The 24,765-nt window shown below is 41.2% G+C and overlaps 1 protein-coding gene across 9 annotated transcripts; it reads left to right on the top strand.

Moving 5' to 3' along the window:
* The first annotated feature begins 1,208 nt into the window (after positions 1 to 1,208).
* Positions 1,209 to 23,548, top strand: BEND3 (BEN domain containing 3). 9 transcript variants are annotated; one of them, XM_065588297.1, is made up of 7 exons: positions 1,301 to 2,046; positions 10,100 to 10,347; positions 13,391 to 13,450; positions 14,097 to 14,179; positions 14,350 to 14,394; positions 14,868 to 15,091; positions 19,431 to 23,548. In XM_065588297.1, the coding sequence occupies exons 5-7, from the start codon at positions 14,361 to 14,363 to the stop codon at positions 21,681 to 21,683; spliced, it is 2,511 nt and encodes an 836-aa protein (XP_065444369.1). In that variant the 5' UTR covers positions 1,301 to 2,046; positions 10,100 to 10,347; positions 13,391 to 13,450; positions 14,097 to 14,179; positions 14,350 to 14,360; the 3' UTR covers positions 21,684 to 23,548. The 9 variants fall into 9 exon arrangements, with proteins under 9 accessions (XP_065444375.1, XP_065444369.1, XP_065444371.1 ...); XM_065588299.1 differs by lacking the exon at positions 13,391 to 13,450 and having other exon boundaries at positions 10,100 to 10,339; XM_065588298.1 differs by lacking the exon at positions 13,391 to 13,450.
* Positions 23,549 to 24,765: the final 1,217 nt, after the last annotated feature.

Genomic DNA, 24,765 nt, shown 5'->3' with positions numbered 1-24,765 from the left:
TTTTGGACAGTGGGAAAGTATTTGCTCTCCGTTCCCTCCTCTCCCTTTTAATAGCAAGGAAACGTAAGAATTGCTGGAGTAATATCGGACATGTTCTAAGATACTGCAAATGTCTCTTTTGTCAATACTTTTTTTTTAAGTTAGGATTCCTGGCAATGTGTAGTTAAGTTCGGGAAAAAGTATAATATACACAGGTACTTAACACAGAAACGATGCGGTTTCCATTAACTGTAAGTCATTGCAGCCCCCTTCCGACCAAAGCTGAAGCAACTGAAAAGATCCTAGTTTAAACGACGAATGCTTGAAGGTGTTAAGTGATTAAACTCCTAAACACTTCAACTTGAAAGTGAACCAAACAGCATTTAACATGTGAATAAATGTAAATGTTTTTAAATAATCAAGTGTTTTTAAATGAAATTGCACACTCGAAATTAAACTACATAATAGCCTTTCTAAATTGGCAGTAAGAAATTCAGAAAATACCTGTTCTCTGAGGTTATTCATAGAAGTGAGACATACTAAGTGTAGCTTTTATATAATTTCAAGGCATCATTAAAAGTGGTTTCTTTAACTAGGTGATTTCCTTTTATGACAACTTGTCCGAAATGCGATTTTTGTGGGCTTTGGCTGTGTCTATAATGTATTATGTACCAATGTCATCATTAAGTTCAGAGCCGATGCAGCCCTGTATGAATCTCTTCATATTTATTTTTCTTATGGATTGTTCAAACAATCATAATTGGATCTGGATGTTAGTCACAGTTACTATGATTTTGGCAGGGGAGCTTATTTAAATATTTTAAAGGCATATTCTGTGCCAAACTAAGTATATCCATTCTTAATTCTTAAAATAGGAAGCATGAAAGTGACCATGATCTTTGAGTACCGTAAATGAACCAAGTACATATAAATTTTCATTTCCTCGGAGCAGGTTTCAGAAGATGTATTTTTATGTATAGAGGGAAACCCGATTTCGATGTTTAAACTGAGTCAATCCAATTCTGATTTTCACGGATTACCCCAGAAAAGTGCCACTTCCTTAAAGTGTAGAGCCCCCACCATGTCAAAATGCTTGTTAGTGTTTTATTGGACTGTAGATTAGGGTAGGGACTGCGGCCAGCCATGGCTTTGTGCTGTACCTAACAAAGGAGGCCTCTAGTTGCTACTGTAACACGATGATGATGATGAGTATGTTTAGAGAACAGCCAGCAGAACCGGATTCACGAGTCAGGTGTGAAGGGGGGGCGGGGGAGCCTCTGCCGACCCACCAAGATTGAGCATGTGGGGAAAGTTGTTACAAATGACCGTTCAGGGAGGCAGGGAAGGAGAGGTGCGGTTTGGCCTCGGAGGCTCGGGCTGGTTTTCATTCCACACGCCAAGTGGCGTGGAGCTGAGCGCGAGCAGTCAGGCACCAACCCCGCCGTTTGTGGCCAAAGCTGCTCCCTAGCCCACTAGTGCCCCGTTAACTTCATGTGCATCACGCTGGGGCCGGCCGGGCTCCCACCCACGGTAGTCGGGGCTCGGTCCCGCCGACTGGCTGGTTTCAGACCAGGGGCCGGGTTTTGTCGCTGGGGCTGGCCCGGGCTGAGGCCGGCAGGGGCAGGCTGCCAGCCCCGCTCCGGGGTGGTGGATCCCCACCCGCCGCGAGAGGTGTCGCTGCTCTTTGCTCCTGACGCGGGGAAGCGGCTTGGCTCTGCCCTGAGCCTGCCCGGCCTCTCCGCCGCACGCGTTTGCACAGGGGCCGGAGGGATCGGCGGCTCCCCCGGCCTACAGGCAGCGGGGACGAGGCGGCCGTCGCGCGAGGGCGGGTATTTCCACGGGCGGTGCCCCCCCCGGGGGCAGGAGCCCGCGTGCGGGCGGGGCGCGGGGTCCCCAGTGGGCGCGGGTGGCGCTGGCCGCGGCTCGGGGCGCTGTGTCCTTGTGCGGAAATGACACACGGTCCCGTCACGTCACGCGAGAGCGCAGCGCGCGGACCCTCGCACACAAAGAGCGGGGGGAACCCGGGCACCAGCGCCGCCGCCGCTCCGGGCCCCGCCGCGACCCCAGGTGAGTGTGCCCGGGCCCGGCCCGCTCCCTGCTGCCCCCGCAGAGCACCGCGGGCGGCCCGGAGTGGGGGCAGCAGGCCCCAGCCCCGCTCGGGTCCCGGCCGCTTCTCCCCGCCCCCCGGGGCCCTTTGTTGGCTGCGCTCGGGACATGGCTATAGCGCGATGGCTCGTGGCAACGCTCAGGGCGCGCGCGCGGCAGCGGCCTGGCCGACTCCATCTCCGGAGCGCGCGGGGGGGGGGGGGAGAGTGGAACGGTCACGCCGTCACCCGACCTTCCCCGGACATATAGATCCGCCTGGGCAGCGGTCGCACCGGAAGCCGCCGCTGCCGCGCGCGCTGGACTGGTCGTGGGTTTTCACCGCCGCGTGCGCAGGGGGAACGAACAGGGCTGCTGCTGCCTCCGCCCCGGGGCGGGGTTTCCTTACAGCCCGCCCCGCGGGGCGGCACGCACGTGGCGGGAGGTGAAGCCCCGAGGAACCGGAGTCCCCGCGCGGGCAGCTGCCCCCACCCAACCCCCCACCCATGGGCGCGTGCAGGGACCCGGTTCTCCAGGCTGGAGACCCGGCTGCCCCTGCAGGTACCGCTCCGCCCTCCTGCCTGCGCCCCGCCCTCCCCTGCTTCCCCCCGGTCCCCGCAGCTGGGCCTGGCTCGCCGTCTCCCCCGCGGCCACAGGCTGTCCCCGCCCTCCGGGGTGCCCGGCCTCGTCACTGCCACTAGCCGCGCCGGCGTCTCCCGCTGCCCCTGAGCCAAATCGCTCCAGCCTTGCGGCCCCGGCAGTCCGGCTCTGGCTCGAGCTCTGTGCTTTGTCCTGCGCCCTCCCTAGTCCGCGGGGAGGCTTGGCCCCGATTCCCGCCTCCTGCCCAGCTTCAAGGCAGCATGAGCCCCCCCGCTGCCCACGTATCTGGGGGGTGCCCCAGTGCGGCTCCCGGAGCGGGACCAACAGATGGAATTAAGGCTAATCCCCATTGTAGAGGAGGCCCTGCCCCCTGTACACACTGCGGGGGATGTGCCGGCATAACCCCCTAGTGTAGACGCAGGCTACAGCGATGGAAGGGTTTACCTGCGGTTGTAGGAGCCCCCATCCCAGAGCGGTGGTAGCTGGGGCCACAGAACAATTCTTCCATTGATCTTGCTGTCTCTGCACCAGGGTTAGGGTGCTGTAGGTACACTCTGGGGTGTGGATTTTAGATATTAAGTGTAGACCAGGTCCCCTAATTTATCTACCCTCTCCTTCAAATTTGTTCTCAGGACCCATTTTTATGGTAGTGCCTGCAGTAAGTTAACCAGCTACATTTAATGGGATAAAGAAGTAGTTGGGGATTGCTGATAATTATTTTAAAAGGTCAAACTCAGTAAAACACTTAACATATTTTATTTAATCCCTCTCCATCATCCTCTTTATGTTTACTGTTTTAAATAGTAAATTGTTCATGTCAAGGTCTGTGTCTTCTGTGTGTGGATAGGACCTACCACATTATTACCAGAATGATGATGATAAATGTAAAATCCATAACAATAATATTTTGTTTCTTTGAACTGTTTTGCACCGACTAAATTAGGTGCTAACATGCTGACAATCATGAATGCTACTAGGTTTTAATGACTCCAGTTGTATATTGATTTATTCTGGTTCTGTATCATTGCTGATAAATACTATTAATGCATTTTCATAATTAGACCCCCTACAAATCTGTGGATATCCACTTTATATCTGCAGATCATTTTTGAGGATTGGGGATCAGAAGCAGATACAAATTTTGTATTTGTGCAGGGCTCTATTCATAATTGTGCTCTGAGGGCAAATCTAGTCATCTTCTCAATGACCACTTAGAACTCTTTAGCAATAGAATGGAAACCTCATCCCCTGGAAGAAGCAGAGATCATGGGGCAGTCCCTGAGATGGTGTAAATTGGTGTAGCTCCATTGAAGCCAACAGTGCTATGTTGACTTATATCAGCTGAGGATCTTGCTCCAGGTCTGTAATATGGTGGAAATGTGGCTAGAGGATCTGCTACTACATGGATCACCCTCTTCTCTCCTTCCCCCCTCCCCCCTCGGGGTGAAGAAATAAGGACCGGGGCAGATGATCTATCTTTTTCCCACTCCTCCACACACACCTACCTAGTACCTGGCCCAGCTGTTCAGGCTGGACAGTTGACTCTGAATTTGAGTGAATATGTGCCAACATATACCTGTTTTGCAATGTGCAATTATATTTTTTAATGTATTGTATGTATTACACAAATATCTTGGTTTTAAAAATATAAAACCAAGATTTTTTTAAAGTAGAATAAACTGTTCAATACAGTGCTAGAAACTTTCTGATTCAACTGGTGCCAAAAGAGATGGTTAACACCTTTGTAACTGCAAAAAGAAGAACAGGAGTACTTGTGGCACCTTAGAGACTAACAAATTTATTAGAGCATAAGCTTTCGTGGACTACAGCCCACTTCTTCGGATGCTTTGTAACTGCTGTTCCTGCAGTGGTGCTGAACATCATTTGTTCTTGTCTAATTAAACTATGTTGAGCACTGGCCCAGCTGTTTACCTCATGTCATTAACAGGTCATTTTGGCAAGTCCAGTGGGTAAAAACCAGAGGACAATTAAGTTTGAAGAAGACACCACAGCTCCTTTTTTCAGGGAAGCAGGAAAACAGAGGTTCAAGACAGAGACTAAAATAAAATTGGAGACACCTTGTCTAAAAGAATCTTGCTGCTTTTCTCAGCAAAAAGACTGCCTACATGAAAAGCCAAATTGTGGTTGGCATGTTGGTGGAAATAAATATGTCTAGCGCATTGAGCGCTTGAAGATGAAGTTGTCATTTGACAACATTTTAGGAAGAGGCAATGGCAATGCAACTTGTGGGGAAATTTTCACTGATTGAGAGGACAGATTTTTTTTTTTAACTGCATCTGTAGATGTAACTAAACATAAAAACAAATTGAGAGCATGCCGTATAAGTACTATTGGCAAGATGCCACTCTTAGAAACCAGCTTCTGTGGAGCCTTGAGGCTGCCAGTATTCCACAGGACAGCAGACGAGGTTTTTAATCTGCATAAAGTATTGGTACACTTTTTGTCCATGAGGGTAACACTTTGATTTTGTCTCCCAGTGTTTTAAAAACAAAAGAGGTTGTGAGTTAAAAGCTTTTATCATACTTATGTTGTAGCATTGGAATAGGTTTGCAATATGTTGTCCAAGACATTTAATTCTGAGTAGCACTTTTAGATATTCAAAATAATAAAAAAATCCAACATTAGATTATTAATAACATCTTGGATTATTAAAAGTGATAGAACTGTATACATCTGTTTTAGTGTACTTTTATGCTGTCTGCTTACATGCAGTTTGGTCAGCTTTGGCAGTAAAGCTGTACTGGTTTGTTTCACATGTGTTTCAACTTAAAATCTTTTAATTCATTTTTAATAACTTACTAGTAGTTTCAGGTACCAGATCTGCCCTTGAAATCTCTTGCCTTTTAAAGTAATTTCACAGTCATATTTCCCTACATAGGTGGGGATTTTTTTTTCCCCCTCTAGTAAGACCAACACAAACTTCAGGGGAAACTGACTATATACAAAGTGCTGTCAAATGTACAATGCAAACAGAATTGATATTTTTTTTTGTTTACTTCTAGTATAATCATTTTAAGTGTTACTTGTAACACTAGCAGATGAAGACATTTCAGCCAGAAGTGTAATATGCTGACAATAACCCTTTGTAGTCAATTTCTCATGCTGGATGTCATGCAGACAGTTGCAGTGCTGCTTTGTTTTGAGTTTCCAACGGTAGAGGAATGTTTAAATTAAAATATATATAGTAATTAAAATTCCAAAAATCAGAAGAAATCTGTTCATAGTAGGTTTTTATTTAAGGAAATATTTAAATATGAAAATGCGTATGGCCAAATTAAGGTTCCATTGAAATCAACAGCATAAGCTCTGACGGTTATCAATGGAACAAGGACTTAATATTTATGAGAACCAACTCTTCTGCTAGTGTAAAATTTCATAACTCTATTGACTTCCAGTGAGCCACAACTATTTACAGAAGCTGAGGAACTTGGACTTTAATGAATAACCCATATGTGAAATTTATCTGCAGGTTAGTCATAACAGTAACTTTACTTCCTATGTATACCTGGAAAAAGATAGGAGTAAACTAGCAACCTCTTTAAACAGAAGGTAAAATAAAGTATCTTAAGGGAATTACTAATCTTCCAATAAAGAGAAGTTTTGCATATTAAAGGCATGTTCTGATTCATACAATCTTGGCAGAAAAGCAACAGATTTAGACTAAATATACAGGGTTCTTGTGAATACACAGAAGTTTTCATACAGCTGCAATATAAACATTAACCCTCACTGAACATTAATATTTACACAAGAATTTTGGTTTGCTGGTGTTCCAGGTGTCAGTTCTCTAAAATAAATATCTAGTACAGGACTCTTCTTGTGGTGTTTTGATAAAACTGCTACAGGGATAGTGGGGGTAAAGGAGGGAAACAAAAATTCTTTAGTATATCAGATCTATGGAATTTAAGCAGTGGCATCTCCTTAGGCCATCAGGTACTCCAACCACTAATTAAGCCCCAGTACGTTATCTGATCCTTTGAAAAGAGAATATTTTCTCCGCTCTGCTTAAAACAAGTAAGGTGGATAATTTTTTTAAATAATTTTCAAGAATCCTTATTATCACTGAAATATACTGGTACATCCCATCCTTTGATTGAAAAAAATAAAGATTCAACCTCTTCAGAGACAAGTAAATCTAAAATCAGAGACATAATACTTATGGCAGCCTTCACTGAAAGGCATAAAACAGTGTACCACCATGAGCCCACCAGAGGCACAAATCATTCATACAAGAAAGTACACCTCTACCCCGATATAACACGAATTCGGATATAACGCGGTAATACAGGGCTCCGGGGAGGGGAGGGGCTGTGCACTCTGGCACATCAAAGCAAGTTCGATATAACGCGGTAAGATTTTTTTGGCTCCTGAGGACAGCGTTATATTGGGGTAGAGGTGTAATATATGAAAGCAGGGGTTTTATATCATGTTTTTACAGTTAATATGGAATTAGGGAAATATGAACTGCTGCAGATATTAGTCAAATGTTTGAGGTATGATCTGCACTGAAGAAAAAATAAGTATGCACTTAACATGCATTTGTGAGCTAAACAATACAGTCAGATGCAAGGATTTTAATTGTCAGTATCAAACCTTTTCTAGAAAACTAGAAACATGAAGTCTTGTATATATTAGTATAGATACAGATAATGTTTTTAATAGGCAGAATAAATGGTTGTTATATGTTTTAATATAATACAAAATTACACCCTGCATGTGCCTGGCACACACCTTTTAAACTACGGAACTCTTAAAGAATGAATTTTGGGACAGAGAACAGTCTTTATCTTGTATTGGCAGGAAGATGTTCTATGTGACTTTACAGATGGTGGTTGTTACTAGTTTTACAACACTCTCTCTGTATGCATCCGAAGAAGTGGGCTGTAGTCCACGAAAGCTTATGCTCTAATAAATTTGTTAGTCTCTAAGGTGCCACAAGTACTCCTGTTCTTTTTGCGGATACAGACTAACACGGCTGCTACTCTGAAACCTGTCAAATATGTCAGGCACTTTACAGTACAGATAGACCTGGTCACTGCTCTGAAGTGCTTACACATGGGGATAGCAAACAATGGATAAGGGCTGGAGTGACAAGCAACATGATTATTCAGGTTAGGGTTGTATATCCTGGTGGATAAACTGAATATATACATCTGTAAATAGTTATTGATTTACATATTAAAGGTGTCATGATGAAGTGAGAAGGAAGTGTTTGAGGTAGTGATGTAGCATACCTATAGAAGAAGCCATCAAGGTTAGGTCTATAACACCTGTAAATTCCATGATTCTAAGAACGCATGTAAGCACTTTCTGTCCAGAGGATTATTTTTTCATAAAATTGAAGGTACCTGACTACAGTGAATATGTCTCCTTGGTTGTAATGCAGTTGATGCTATGGGGCTAAAATACATTCAAAACTTGCTTTGCTGTTCCTCCCCTGTAATGTTTTATGAAAACATCATGCCAAACTGTTGAGTGTTTGAGATTTATGTTTATTTCTGACATTTTTCATAGAATGGGCATCTTAATAGCTTGTCTCATGAACCACTTCTATTCTTGATTGCATAGTTTCTCTTTTAACATTACAGGCGAGCAAATAGCAACGCAAATTCTGAATGTATTTTAGCCCCATAGCATCAACTGCATTACACCAAGGAGACATGTTTTCACACGGGAAAGTAACATTAGGAAGGTACTTAGTGCATATTTAACTTATTTAAATGCAGTTTAGCAGCTGGAAGCAAGGAGACCCAGTGCCATATGACCAAACCATTTTCTGTGGACGAGTGCTTCACAGATCAGTTTGAAAAGTACTGACTCATTTCATATCCGTGTTTAAGATGCAAGAAATTTTTTCCCCCGAGACAAATGGATGAAACTATCTAGACAACTATAGACTATCTCAATCAGAAGAATGGAAACTTTTTTTTAACTAGCATGGCTAAGTCTTTTCAGAAATCTGAAAATTTTGAAGTATGTCTTAGTCTTGAAGACTGAAATAGCAAGCTTAGTAAAAAGGAACGTTTGTCTCTTCGTATGTGAACTCCAACACAAACAGTGGCATGTCACAGGAACAGTGCAAAGCAGTATACATACTTTATCTGATGCCACCTTCACCAACACATAGTGCCAAGAGAGGCATTATGTTAGTCGTAAAAGTGTGGGCACGTGCTATGTTTAGTTGTTTATGAGTTAAACATTAGTTACATTAAAGTAAATGTTGCATACTGTTTTCAAACATAAGGTTCTGGTGCAGGCATTAGGAAATCTTTTTCAATGACGTATTGCTTACATCCTGGGGATGGTGTTCACTGTCAAATGGTGAGACTGCTCTGCCTCTTCTTCCTTGAACATTGAATCTATCTGAATATTGCACCTCTTTGAGTTTCTCTTTGGATGGATAACTTGAGCTAGGGACTCCAATAGAAACAAAATTGCAGATGCCTTTAATAAGGGGCACTTCTGGGTGCAAATTTGAGGAAAGATCAAGAGTAAGTATACTGGCTTCATTTTCAGCATGCAAACCTATGATCACAGTTGTAAGAACTGATTGTCTTTCTGAAAAAAAATTCTATATGTTAATAGTGGATTCTTTGGGTAACACGGTTAGTATTTCTATTATAGGCCTTTTTTTAGACATTTATAAATAAAAATTCTCTAGAATGAAACTTTGCACGCAACATGAGCCCAGGAATAAATGTGTTTTAACCAAGAGCAAACACTTAAAATGCCTGAACCAAGTTATTGTTCTAAATGTGTTCAAACAAGCAACAACCCTAAAAATTGAAGTTTACCAGTTTAAGATGCTTTTTTGTTTGTTTTGTTTAACTCAAAATGGCTAGGTAACTACAAATTAAATTTAACAAGCCATTTCAGCTAAATCCTGATACCACTGAAGTCTATTGCAAAACTCCTGTTGATCTCAGTAGGAGCAGGATTTGGCCTGTAGGATTAGTGTAGAGTATGGTTTTCTTGTTGTGGGTATTTGGTATGCAAAATGGCTATGGTCTATCAGGCTCCTAAACCCAGTTTCCTGGGAAACGAGACACAAGCTGCAGCTCTGATCCTTTTCCCAGCAAGATACTGTCCCTGAGTTCCCATCTCTGGTAGTCATGACTACAAACCCAAATTCCCAGGCCACATTACATAAGTACTTCAGTACTAGTGTTTTCTGCCCTGCATCTGTTTATTCTTCTCTAGAACTAGTGACTGTTTTAGAGACAAAAGGGTGAGGGAGAGAGATTTAATTTTATATTGAAATAAGACAGATCAGGCAACATTTCAACCCCTTCATACACTCAGTGCAATGAGAATCAACAACCAGGAGCTCACTTACCGTCTCAGATGGATTTCTCAATTTGATTATTTGTTGCACCATTTTTTCCTTGATTCTGTTGTTTTCTGTCTTTTTCCCTAGCCCATTTCCCTCTGGCTAGCTCTGGTCCAGGATTCTTCTCAAAAAGAGGCTCTGCAACTACATACCCTCTCTTCATATTCCTAACTCCAACTGTGATTCTCAAACCCTCACAAACCTCTTGCTTCCAACCCACTTGTCTCCTGTCGGAGAGACCTCTCCCAAAGTGTTCTACCTGTTGTTTGAACAGCAGTGACAGAAGAAAAATATCATCCCATGTGTATCACCCTACAGAAGGAGGCTGTACACTGGTTTTGTTATCTTTCTCTTTTTTCTTTATATATATATTTATATTTGTCTATTCTTTTCTGTCTCTGGCTCTATGTTTGCCACCTCTCTCAGTCAGCATGATCCCTGACAGTGATGCCCCAAGGAGTTGCCTGAAAAACCTAGAAAAATCTGACTTCCTATATAGTATATGATTGTTATAAGGATGTCTGCTTGGTTGCCTACTTGGGCCTTCCAAAAAATACAAAATTTTCAGCAACTACATTCAGCTGTCATCTTCTTCCTTGTCACTCCCACATTTTTGGCACTGTGCCATGTCTTCACAAAGCTGTGCCTTCTACAATAAAATGAAATGATATGTAATAGTCACTGGCCTGGAAGTTTAATGTCGTATATGGGATATCAAGGCAAGTTCAATTCAATTTAACTTTCTCCTAGAGCACAGGCCACAGTGCTGTCCTTTCAGGATTTTTCAGAAAGGATTGTACAGCCCTTGCCTAAACTCATAAATTGCACTGGTTGAATGAAAATCAATTTTAAAATAGATTTAGTTAAACCAGCTCAAACCCCTGGGATGGCACACTTTTAAATTGCTTTAATAATTGGCATAAGTCATTTATAAACCAATTTAAGTGTCTCCTCACAGATGTTTGCAACAGTTTAACTAAAGTGATGTAAAAAAAACCCTAATTTTAGTTAAACTGGCATAACTTTTATGTAGGCAAGTTAAGAGTCAAAACCAGGGGGGGGGGAGAATTATGCTGAGTAAAAGGGCCAAAGCAGAGTACTGTCCTCCAAGGACGCCCCTCCCAAACCCTTATATAGGGAGTGTGCTGAGGACAGGAGGGGTCCTGGAATAGTCCAGAATAAGGAGAGCGCAAAGTTGACTTAAAGGCACTTTACCCCACCCTCCCTCCCCATGGGCTCTGAGTTCTGTGTTGTGACTGTTAGTCACATGTACAAAATCTCACACTGAATGTATTAATTATATTTACTATTAATAGCTACCAGCCACTAACAAAGAGAAAGCATGCACAGTTTTCAAATGTTTGTATTTAACATAAAGCATTTTAACAGTACTTGAGATTCTTTTAAAATCATTTTGAACACAGCTATTAGATAATAAGACTACAATTGCAATTCTTTGTTTATAGTCTTTCAAAATTTCTTTTGTTTTATAAGGCATATTCATGGGACATAAATATGTGTGTGTGTGCTTGCGCGGGGGTGTGTGTTTAACCAGAAAATCTCTGGTTATGGGTGACTGTGACGGGTTGGATCACAGAAACCCCCTTGGGAGCTGCCACCCGATGTGCAAAGACTACCCCTGCTTCTGTTTTCCCTGCCAGCTCAGGACTCCAGCACCCTGTCTTGCTGAGCCAGACACTCCCGTCTGGCTCCAGACACAGACCCGGGGTCTGAATCACTTGCCCCAAAGCTGCAAGTTTACCTGAAAACAGTTCACAGAAGTGTGCTTGTCTTTAGCACTCAGATGCCCAACTCCCAATGGGGTCTAAACCCAGATAAATCCGTTTTACCCTGTATAAAGCTTATGCAGGGCAAACTCATAAATTGTTTGCCCTCTATAACACTGATAGAGAGATATGCACAGCTGTTTGCTTCCCCAGGTATTAATACATACTCTGAGTAAATTACTAAATAAAAAGTGATTTTATTAAATACAGACAGTAGGATGTAAGTGGTTCCAAGTAGTAACAGACAGAACAAAGTAAGTCACCAAGCAAAATAAAATAAAATGCGCAAATCTATGTCTAATCAAACTAAATACAGATAATCTCACCCTCAGAGATGCTTCAGTAAGTTTTTCTCAGACTGGACACCTTCCAGGCCTGGGCACAATTCTTTCCCCTGGTACAGCTCTTGTTGCAGCTCAGGTGATAGCTAGGGGCTTCTTCATGATGGCTTCTCTCCCCCCTTGTTCTCTTCCACCCCTTTATATATCTTTTGCATAAGTGGGGAACCCTTTGTCCCTCTGGGTTTCCACCCCCCCTCACTGGAAAAGCACCAGGTTAAAGATGGATTCCAGTTCAGGTGACATGATCACATGTCACTGCAAGACTTCATTACTCACTTGCCAGCACACACATATACAGGAAGACTCACAGGTAAATACAGCCGTCTGCAGACAATGGGAGTCATCAAGTAGGGTTACCATATTTTGAGTGTCCAAAAAGAGGACACTCCACGGGGCCCCGCCCCCGGCCCCGCACCCAGCCCCGCCCACGCCCCCGCCCCAACTCCACCCATTCCCCACAGTCCCCGCCCCAACTCTGCCCCCTCCCCTGCTTCCCGCGAACATTTGATTCGCGGGAAGCCTGAAGCAGGCAGCAGGTAAGCGGGGGTGTGGGGAGGAGGCACGGCCCAGTCTGGCCCCCCCGGCGTCTCCAGCCTGGCTCGGCTCGGGCCCTGGGGTGCCGGCCCCGGGCCAGCCCCTGGCCGAGCACCCCTGTCCCAGCACCGCCGTCCCCCGTCCCAGCACCGCCGGCCCGGTCCCGGCCCCCGGCCCAGCACCGCTGGCCCCAGCCCCCGGCCCCGCATGTCCCGATTTTCCCGGACATGTTCGGCTTTTGGGGATTTCCCCGCGGACAGGGATTTGAGGCCCAAAAAGCCGGACTTGTCCGGGAAAATCCGGACGTATGGTAACCCTACATCAAGATTCCAAACCATCGTTAATGGCCCACACTTTACATAATTACAATAGGCCCTCAGAGTTATGTTTTATATTTCTAGTTTTAGATACAAGAGTGGTACATTTCTACAAATAGGATGATCACACTCAGTAGATTATGAGCTTTGTAATGATACCTTACAAGAGACCTTTTGCATGAAGCATATCCCAGTTACATTATATTCACTTATATTTTTATAAAACCATATAGACTGCACAACGTCACAGTGACTTGGGCAGTACTGACCCATTCAGAGCTTGACCAGTGGAAGGGTATGATTTGGTGAAAGAAGTCTATTTTGAAAAGCCATGTAGTTATGGAAGTTTTTGTGTATTTCAAATAATTTTATTTTTATTTTATTTTATTTTTTGGCCAGGCAAGCCTATGAGCTAGACATGTATCTGGATAATCTGAACTATGTATGGCTGTTTTAAAGGTATCCAATTTTGGTTGCCACTGTTGGTGGATGTGTACTTCTAAATGGCTAGTGAGAGCTGGGTGAGGATGCTTGCTCTGTCTGTCCTCATTGGAGTTTGAAGCCTTCTTTTTTGAGACATGCCCAGAATTTGGAGTTTATAACAAATGACATGTGATCTTAGGTTTAGGGAAATGTAGAAAATGTTTTGTTTTTCCTTTAAAAAAGCATTCTGATGTTCTTTGGAGGCCACCAGTTAATAATTATAAAAACATTTGTTACTGTAAATCTATAGGTTGCTGTTTTTTCAATATCACAATCCACATCAAAATAGCTGGTTTTTTTTAATGGAAATTTATTCAGACAGCCTAGGCATATTATAGAATTTATAAAATAGTTTGTGTTGCATTTTTCAGCTGTGGTGAACACTGGAAATTGACCTACAGTGAAACTTGTTGGACACCCTTGGGCCTCCAAAGTTTTTTGGCTCTTATAACAGGTGGCCACTTAATACAATGTGGCCAAAAAAAAAACATTCAGAGAACTTTTATTTACGCACTGCCAAGACACTTCTACTTATATAGAAAGTTAAAACAACTGAACTAATGTTCTTCACAGTAGAAAAAATCTTCAGTGTTAAATTATCTTACTTTTCTGTCCGTCTCAGGTTGTTTTCTCTTCAATTTACACTGCTGGGCAGATCTGCAGCTGTCCAGGAAACACATAAGAAAAGTGGCTGCCTGTTATAATGTGAGTAAAAATGGAGCAGATAGGAAATTGCCCAAGAACTGTTAATATTGTCCAGGGATAGCAAATAGTTGTAGATAGCAGGTTTCTGACCTCTTTTAACAAAAGGCTGAAAATACAACCCATGCCCTGTTTCTAGAAAACTACTGATGTCTTTTTTTTTTTTTTTTTAGTGGGCTAGAAGATGAACTCAGCTGAATTCAATGATGATGATGAAGGTAAAATGCTATATCTTGTTTATTTTCTAGTCCGATAAAAAATACTAGTTGTATGAAGACTTTGTAGATTTAGATGAAGAATGCATTGAGATAAAGCAATGATTATGACAATGACTGAAAAGTTAGCTGCTAAAACATCCTATTATTATTTTTGTTACCCATCATCCTTCTCCCTCCCCCAAACTTGTGCCTACTGTACTACCTGCCTACTCACCTGCTATGTACTGTTTTTTAGGCTGTAAGCTCTTTGGGGCAGGAACTGTCATTTATTATATGTTTGTACAGTTCCTACCACAATGGTGCCCCAACTTGGGGACTTGAGGCTTCAAGGTGTTGCCATTATATAATGATAAATAATAATGACACTATTCAAAAGGCAGTTTCAGAAGAACAAACAGAAAGCACATTGTTGTAAGGGTATCATGAATTTCTGAAGGAAGTGTTTGATTGTTCTACACCTTCTCTTTTTCTAGTTAAAATTATAAAAAACAATCTTGTGAAAGTAGAAACAGAAAATGAAGATGAAGCACTAGACTGCTCCGTGACATCCAGATCTCCTGAGAAACACTCACTGGATGGCTCAGTTACTTGCCTACAGGATTCTAACAAACGGAAACAGACCTCACTTGGTTGTGATGGTTCAGGGAGCCAGCAAGAGATTTTACCCAGTGTGAAGAAAAGACGCTTTACTCAAGAGGTGATTTCTCTACCTGTGGCTATGCATGATGTACTGTTCAGATTTTATGGGCCAAATTTACTGCTGGTGTAAGCAGAGCACAACTCTTTTAAATCAGTACACACCAGCAATTAATTTGTTTATAGTCAGACATGACTATAATCTTTGCCTAGTTTACCCATACTACTTATCTGGATATTTTTTAATGATGTGAGCAGTATCCCATTTTACAGCATAAATGTTACCATTAATTGTTTTTATCTGAAGCAATTATTTGTTTCTAATAATGCTTATAAGCATGGAATTCTCATACTGGTTTGGATTAACTGGGTCTGACTGATCATAGACCCCCCTCTCATGTCCCTACAGTAAAGATTTTGTTAGTATTTTCATTAGAAATTTAGGCCTCAGTCCTGCAATCAGATCCCCATGGGTTAACCCAATTGCCAGACCAGGGTTGTAATTTTTCCAGATTATGTACAGTGGGACAGATTCTGATCTCAGTGAAACCACTCTAAATTAGAAGTTATTTGAAGTTGATACAGTAACTCCTCACTTAAAGTCGTCCCGCTTAACGTTGTTTCGTTGTTACGTTGCTGATCAATTAGGGAACATACTCATTTAAAGTTATGCAATGCTCCACTCTTACGTTGTTTGGCTGCCTGCTTTCTCCACAGCTGGCAGCCTTCGTATGTCCCGCCCGCCAGCAGATCTTGCGGATCAGTGCCTTCCCCTGCCTCCTGCCCATGGCAATCAGCTGGCTTGCAGTGTTTTGGAGGGAGGGGGGAGGACCGAGGACTTGGCGCACTGGCTCCCCCTGCCTCCCGAACGCCGCAAGCCAACTGATTGCCCTGGGCAGGAGGGAGGGGGGAGGAGCAAGGACTTAGCACACCTCCCCCCTCCCTCCCCTGCCTCCGGAACCCAGCAATCAGCTGGCTTGCGGCATTTAGAAGGGGGGGGGAGGGGCGCAGTGCGAAGTAAAGGAGGAGGACATGGGTGGGGGAGACGGGTCAAGGGTGGGGGCTTGGGGCAAGGGGTGGAGTGGGCGGGCTGAGGGTTGAGCCCCCCCGCCCCTGGTGCTTGCAGAGTAGGGAAGCTGCCCTGGAACCTAACCACCCCTATTTACATTAATTCTTATGGGGAAATTGGATTCGCTTAACATCATTTCACTTAAAGTTGCATTTTTCAGGAACATGACTACAACATTAAGTGAGGAGTTACTGTAGTTGCCTTAGATTTACAATGGGGCCAGAACCTAACCCAATAACTACAGTGAAAATTTATTCTCGACTGACTCTAGTGATGAATCAGCATGTTTAGAATAAATAACCAACCACAATCTTAGTCTGAAGTTCTAACAGAACCTTCGAGAGGCTAACTTTTTTTAATACTAATGTTTTTATTTGTGCGTTCCTGTCTACTTTCCAGTTCTGGTGGTGACCAAAAGTGAAGTTGTTAAATATTTTGAGTAAGTCAGTGGGACTTGGGCTCATAAGTGCCTGATCCACTTTTGAAAATGAACCTTAAGACTTGCAATGCTGAGTGGAACAAAGCCTAAATACTTCTTAAAATCTGGGCCTGTGGTCCTAAAATATAATATGAAAGATTATTCCACAATAGCAAAATACTTACATTTCATAAAAGCTCAGCAACAGTATGTAATACAGTAGCTTCCTATGACAGTGTAGGTAGCATGGTATTATGTGCCTGTAGCTCATATAGAACAATCTGCCTTGTAATTTTTTGGTAGTACAGTAAACTGATAATCTTTTAAACTGTATATAGCATTATCTGAAATACATACACACATCTGTGCTTAAAGTCCAGGGTCCTTATGGATAATACAAAAGAATGTTCCACAATAGATTATTCTGAAGTTTCACCAAAAATACTCTGTGTGCTTCAGATAATGCTATACCCAGCTGGCAATAAAATCTGTATAGTGTCAAGATTATTACTGGAGGCAAGGAGAATGTTCTGAAGGCAGAACAAGGTATCCCAGATTAACAGAAAATGCTTAAATCTAGCCCCAGATGTGGCACTAGCTGTTAGCTGAACATTGACCGTGTGTTTCTGAAATGCAGATCTACAAATTCCTCCCACAACCAGATCCAAACATCGTGAGCTGCATTAGTGAAAGGGCAGAAGTTCTGCTGCCCTTACAGCATACAGAGATCTGCCATAATTCTCAGCGTAAGCACTTCTTTTCTTCCAAAGGACCCCATCCAACCCCAAGAATGTTAACTTTTATGTATTCATTTTAGAAGGGAAATAAGGCACTTTAGATGATGACTCCATGCTGATTAATACGCTTCCTAGGTACTGTCTTGTTCCTGCCTCTTCACTTGAGCTGAGCATTAGTCAGGACTACCCTCAGATTGTCATGTTTTATTGCTTCATTGAACACACAAAAAACCTATGGTGAAAAGGACTAACAAATGATTTGCTTATCATAACAAGCCTTCTAACAAAGATGGAGCCAAATTGTGCTCTTTGTATATGAGGATAATTTGGGGCAGTCTCTGAAGACATGAGGTTACCAGATAAGAGCAAGTTTCACCATATGTTCAAATCTCTTTATAATGTTAATTTTTTTTTTAATCTGAAAAGCCAGAGATCCCTGTTCTTAATTCTGTCTGTTGTGCCTTGGTATTACTGAATCTTATAACAGGTGCTTTAGTTAGGCCACATCTTCCCACTTAACAAGGGCACTTCTCTGAAAAGTGATGTTTTGGTGTTGCTCCATGTTTATCATGTCTCATTTAGTCCATCTCAAATGTGCTTTGTTTACAAGTAAAACTGGAGAGGAAAGTTTCTAATAGCTATTCCTGCAGAATCAACTTGGATCTGAAAATCAAGCTTCTCACCCTTATCATTGCTGATAGGATTCTGCACTCTAAATTGAACCCATTAACACCCTCACTTATCACTTGTGCAACCTCATGGTCTTCAGTGGTGTTACACTTGTGTAAATGGGCAAGATGTGGCACTGCAATTGGAATTTAGCTTATTCTGGTGATGATGCATGAGGTAGAATAGAACCCAGCTTGATCTCCCCTACGTGTTTGGGCTCTGCATTGCTTATAGGACTAAAAAGTAGTGTAAACTTATTTTTGTCACTAGGGTAAGCAGATATGAGTGTGAATACACCTAGGAAGCAGATTAGCTGAGTAAGAAGGTGCTGCCATTTTTTTTACACTGTTGTTGTTCAGAGAAGATCCACAGTATAAGGGCCTGATCCTAGGACGGGACTTACAGTTGCTCATCACCTCTTAACCTCAGGCCCATAGTCTGTATTTCATTGTTTTTTAATATTTGAATGCAAGTTCTTTATTTTTTGTCTAATTAATATTCTGTCTAGCAAGCTGGGGGAAAATTCAATATGGTCAGATTCAAAATGTGTGTGTGTGTTCTCACATGTTTTTGAGTTCTGTGTATTGTAATTCTTTGTTGTTGTTCACCTACTTAATTTTCTAGGAGTTATTCACAATATCCATGTGCTTGCAAAAATAAATAAATGATGAGCTAAATATTTACAGTGAATTAATGAAAACATTTGCTTCAGAACTCAAACAATGAGGAACGGTTAGGAAATGCAGTGCTTAAAAATAATTTATAGCATGAATTCTTAAAGACTTCACTACTAACTGGTTTAGAACCATGAGGAATTCAATGAATATAAATGTCTCTGCCTTTCAGAAACAGATCATTCTACTTTCATTTTTAAAAGGCCTTTTCACTAATTATATTGGTTCTTTTTAAGTTGGGTTGGTATCATAGAGTTGTCCCTGAATTGGACCGCTGGGGGTAAATACTTGCATACATTTTTCAGAGCAAAAGGAGAAAAAATTAACACACCTGTCAAGGCTGTTGGACCACAGTGTCCTCCTGGGGTGGTAATAGGGAGACTAATGAAACATTAAAATACAGTTGGGGGAGCAGTGAGGTTGTGGCTAGGTCACAGGATTCGGAATCAGAAAACATCAATTCTGTTCTTGGCTCTGTCACTGACTTACTTTCACTCAACCTCTCTGCCACCCAGGTTCCTCAGACACAAAGTGGGAGGTAATGATAGCATTTAAAGCTCTCTGGGTAAAAATGCTAAGTATTATAATTGTATAGTTATTGCATAACAGAGGTCATGAACAAAGAAGTAAAATAATACTTTTCCTGTAAAGCATGTTTGGTGATTGTTTTCCTTCAATACATTTATGAACTTGATTTATATAGCACAGTTGGGTTCATTGATGAAAATTAGGCAGTGCATATTTATTTAATGACACCTACCTGTGGAACACAAATTTGTAGCTATTATTTTAAAGCAAACTGTCTTACTAATACAACGTTTGTTGATTTATAGGGCCTCGTTTCAAACATGAAGAACCGAGATATTGGGTCACCCACTCAGGTAAACGTAGAGCAGCCTAACAAGAACAAGAATCCCAATATAACATGGCTGTGTGAAGAAGAACCCTTCAATGACGTGACCACTCCATCCTATAAGAAACCTCTGTATGGCATCTCACACAAAATTACAGAGAAGAAGAGCACACCAGGGGCAGAGCAGTTTTCTTCTTATGAGCTATTTGAAAAGGTCAATCCAAGCAGCCCCTCCCATCTGCGGAATTTGAGTGATCAACGCAAAAGGGATTCTGCTGCTACCATCGCTGTTACAGCTTCCACCGCAGATTCTGATCCAAACATATATTCTTTGATACAGAAAATGTTTTACACCCTCAACACCCTGAATTCCAATATGTCTCAGCTTCACAGCAAGGTTGACCTGTTGTCTCTTGAGGTCAGCAGAATTAAAAAGCATGTCAGCCCAACAGAGTCTGTAGCAGAGTTCAGGCCTCCCCCCGAGTACCAGCTAACCGCTGCAGAACTCAAACAGATCATGGATCAGAGCACATCAGGTGGAGATTTGGCTTGCCGGTTACTAGTTCAGCTTTTCCCAGAGCTCTTCAGCGATGATGAGTTCAACAGGAGCTGCAGCACATGTGGCTTCCTTAACAAAAAGAAGCTTGAATCGCTTCATCTGCAGCTTATCCGAAACTATGTGGAAGTTTGTTATCCTTCTGTGAAGAATAATGCTGTGTGGCAGGTGGAGTGTTTGCCCCAAGTTAATGACTTTTTCAGTAGATTTTGGGCACAAAGAGAAATGGAAAATAGTCAGCAAAGTGTGCAGTCATCCAGTTTTTATGAGTCTGAACAGGTAGAGTCCTCTCATTTCATTGAGGATAAAGAGCAGGAGGAAGCTTTGTCCCTGGACAGGGATAATGCCACCACCTCAGATTATGTTCTAGATGCTCAGGATCTCAATGAATTTTTAGATGAAGCTTCATCCCCTGGGGAATTTTCTGTGTTTTTGTTACACAGATTATTTCCTGAGCTCTTCGACCACAGGAACCTGGCTGAAAGATATAACTGCTATGGAGATTCTGGGAAGCAAGAGCTGGATCCTCATCGACTTCAGATAATTCGAAGATACACAGAAATTTACTTTCCTGATGTGCAGGAAGAGGAGGCGTGGTTGCAGCAGTGTGCACAGCGAATAAATGATGAACTTGAAAGTATGTATATGGATGGGAGTGAGTGTGAACAGATGAGAGACGACTGCTATGATTCTTCTAGTTTGCCTGATGATGTATCTATCATAAAAGTGGAAGACAGCTTTGAATATGAAAGGCCAGGAAGAAGGTCAAAAAAGATTTGGCTTGTGCCCATAGACTTTGATAAACTTGACATTCCCCCTCCCGATTTTGATGTTCCTATCCCGGATTACCTGTTGAACAAGGAACAAATTAAAAATATATATGAAAGCAGTCTGTCCATAGGAAACTTTGCATCTCGATTGCTTGTTCACTTATTCCCTGAACTGTTTACTCATGAAAATCTAAGGAAGCAATACAACTGTAGCGGATCACTAGGCAAGAAACAACTTGATCCAACCAGGATTAAATTAATTCGACATTATGTGCAAATATTGTACCCAAGAGCAAAGAATGATAGAGTATGGACATTGGAATTTGTTGGGAAGCTTGATGAGAGATGTCGACGCAGGGATACCGAACAGAGGCGCACATACCAACAGCAGCGGAAAGTTCATGTTCCAGGGCCTGAGAGGAGAGAATTTCTTACCTATGCAATAAACCCAGAAAGATTCAGAGAAGAGTTTGAAGGGCCACCACTGCCGCCAGAAAGAAGCAGCAAAGATTTTTGCAAGATACCACTTGACGAACTTGTCGTTCCTTCTCCAGACTTCCCTGTGCCTTCTCTGTACATGCTATCTGATAAAGAGGTAAGAGAGATAGTACAGCAGAGCCTTTCTGTGGGAAACTTTGCTGCCAGGCTTCTAGTAAGACTCTTTCCAGAGCTCTTTACTCCAGAGAATCTCAGACTGCAATATAACCATTCAGGTGCTTGTAACAAGAAGCAACTTGATCCCACCAGACTCAGATTGATCCGTCATTATGTTGAAGCAGTTTACCCCGTGGAGAAAATGGAAGAAGTGTGGCATTATGAATGTATACCGAGCATTGATGAAAGATGCCGGCGTCCCAACAGGAAAAAGTGTGATATACTGAAAAAAGCCAAGAAAGCAAAAAAGTGACAGGCTCTCTAAATTCTTCAGACTTTGACCTCTAAATTATTTGGGAAGAGCATATTTTGTTCTAGTCTGGGAGCCTGATCTTACTATGGAATCTAAGGGAGATCAGCCCCTAGGAATATTGGGCGCTAAGATTGTTACTTTTTAATGTGTGTGTTGCACATATAAGGGCACTGCAACAGTGGGAAGTGGTTTACTGCATTTGTACATGATAAAGACCATAAGTGATCAGTGATGAAGTCACTAATGACTCATTAAGAGTATGACTTTCGCTGGTGCAAATACATGTATTAAGTGTATTCGTCCTCTCCCCACTTTTGCATCTTCCATTTTTATCACTTTTTTAATAATAAAAAAAAAACTTTTTAAAAATCATTGTGCTCTTCGGGGCAGTTTTGCATTAAACCCTTTTAAACATCAAGGTTAAATAATTTGGAATCTGAATTATTTTTTAACTTGCAAATTTTGTTTTTGAAAGTGCCATGTTCATTGAGAATGATTGAAATATCAGACTTGCTTACTACAGTAATTACAGTTATCCCTTTGTTTTGTTCTTGATGATAATGAAAATAACACGAGGTCAATACTGGGTCAAATGTAATTTCCTTTTTGACTGTTACCAATGTATTATTTCCATTGCTATAAGAACTAAGACTAGATTAGACACAATGTGTTTTTACGTTGAGACCGTAGACCTGATCCTTCACTCTTACTCATGTAAGTTATTTCATTGTCTTCAATATGACTACTGGGAACTGCTTCAGTGAATAGGGTTACAAAACAGAATCAAGCCCTTTACCAGCAGAATGTGTTGATATTGCCTGTTAGTCTCTCTCTTTTTAGAAAAAGTACTTGAAACAAGGAATGTAGAAAAACATTTAAGTCCTTATTCTTCATCAGAATTATGATTCCAAAGTTTCCAGTATTAAATCAAATATTTAATAAGCAAAAGGTAAATACAAAGATTTGATTCTGTGGTAGAATTGAATCCCCCTTTGAGCTGTGGTGATATGGTGTGTTTGTGTGAATACAGCACAACCTGGAGTCTCCGAATGTCATAGGGATATTGAAAATTCCTTTGATTATCCAAATTGATTTAGTGTAATTAATAGCTATCTGGAAATGTAATCTTGTATGATTAACTTAGGTTCAGATGATCAAGATTGCATTGTTAATATGATCAGTTATAATGAAGAACATCCTAACTCCATTCTGACTTCACAGTTTCTGATCTGTCCTTGGAGAGTGCTGCATTAAAATCAGAACCTGATTTTCCTCTCAGTTACATTGCTCTAAAGCAGGATGTCCGTTGATGTCAACGGTATGAGAGAATCAAGCCTTCCATTAGATGTTAGTCATGGCAATGATCATTTAACACTGACCATCCCTTGAACATCTTGAGATTTGTTGAGGTTCTCTGTGGTCCTCTTTTGTTATTTATTTAGATGGGTCATAGTATCACATTTCAGTTAAGCCCCAGTGTAAATTTCTATTTTAGCAATTGTATTCAACTACAAAATACTTGATATTTTTACTTCATTTTTTTAGAATTTACTGTTCTCAGAATCATGTTGACCCCTTCCTTTTTAAAAAAAAATAATATTTTTTTCTAATGGCAAGAATTAGCAGTTATTTTACAGTGTTAAAGCAGTAGTAAGTCACAGTAGATAATAGAACTCACACATTTTCCCCTATGTGCTAGCAACATCCTAAAAGAATGTATGATGAGAGTCTTGATTGTACTGAATAATCTAATACTGTTTAAATTCACTTACATGTTTCCTGTTGGCATAAGTAATAGCAGAATATGCGCAAAATGGATATCAGCGCAAATATGGTTATAAATAAAGTGAGAACATTTTACCAAAGATAATGAACTTATACCACAATGTCTGCATCCTACCTTTAATTTTAGTACATATTTTTAGCAAACTGAATATATCAGAAATGCAAAGTTTTTTATAATTATATGCTACCTAGCACCTCTTTGTGAACTATTATACATGCGCTTTTATGGGCTATATAAAATGTCATGAAAATGGTAAAAGTCTTTTAATTTAGAGTTGAAAATGGCTAGCATGTATTCTGCAGCCCAAAAGGTAAGGAATGTTATATGCAGATTTTCCTTATGGTTTATTTATCTTAATGTCACATTTGTTTCAACAATAAAGTATGTCAGATCCTGTTGAGGACTTCAACATATCTTAAACTTGTACATGGTTGGTAAAGAGATTATATGAATGTATGGAATTTTCTACCACAACATACAATTTTAAGATATATTGACATTTTCAATGAGTTTTGATATTCATTTGGTACATTTGGCTTCATAAGGCAACCAAATGAATCTATTTATATGACACAATGATCAATATATGAGGGGTTTTATTTAAAAAAAAAAAATACATTATCAAAAATGGACATGTAATAGCTCAACAGAAATGGTCTTTTTTCTTAACTTCTGGTCAAATTATTGTAGTCTGCTTATATATTATATATTCTTCTGATTTGATTGTCTTGTTGGATTGCCTACAATCCTTTTATGACCTAGCATTCTTTTGAAAGGCAGTTTGATATAAAGGCAATATACACATGAAAAGTGACAGCTTGCAAAGGAAACTTGTTGAGGTGCATTTGGAAGTGAATTCATCCAATTGGTCAAGTAATGAAATGTATATGTTGTTACAAAAGAAATGCTGGCTCGTGATTGGCTATGAACAGACTCATAAACTGTAAGTTTCTATTATTGAACTTTTCTAAGGTCTGTTACTAAGATCTGGAGTAACATTAAGCAGTCAGACTGAATACACAAGTGAGGGCATCTTGATTAGCTGCAACTGCTCTAATGTCATCTCCCTTTTAGAATGTTATTTTAAAAGGACAAACAGTTACTGATTTCAAACTTAGGCTATCTGGAGAGATTCCCAGATATTAAATTAAAACATTCAGAACATATGTAGTCATACACACACTGATTTCATATTAACTATACATGGTTTTACTTCAGTAAATCCTGTTGAGATGAATGTCAAAAGTCTAACTTTAATATAACACCTTTGGTAAGTATTAAACAACTCTCTCCTAC

This window comes from Chrysemys picta, chromosome 3 (assembly GCF_011386835.1).
Source record: "Chrysemys picta bellii isolate R12L10 chromosome 3, ASM1138683v2, whole genome shotgun sequence".
NCBI lineage: Eukaryota > Metazoa > Chordata > Testudines > Emydidae > Chrysemys > Chrysemys picta.
Note: the sequence above shows the minus strand (reverse complement) of the source record. Positions and strands in the feature narration are given on the sequence as shown.

What these genes read in the sequence shown, in the direction of transcription:
- BEND3 (XM_065588303.1), top strand. Translation starts at nt 14,361, where the DNA reads ATGAACTCAGCTGAATTCAATGATGATGATGAAG. An exon ending in ATTCAATGATGATGATGAAG is followed by an intron (nt 14,395 to 14,867) that starts GTAAAATGCTAT and finishes CTCTTTTTCTAG; the next exon opens with TTAAAATTATAAAAAACAAT. An exon ending in AAAGACGCTTTACTCAAGAG is followed by an intron (nt 15,092 to 19,430) that starts GTGATTTCTCTA and finishes GTTGATTTATAG; the next exon opens with GGCCTCGTTTCAAACATGAA.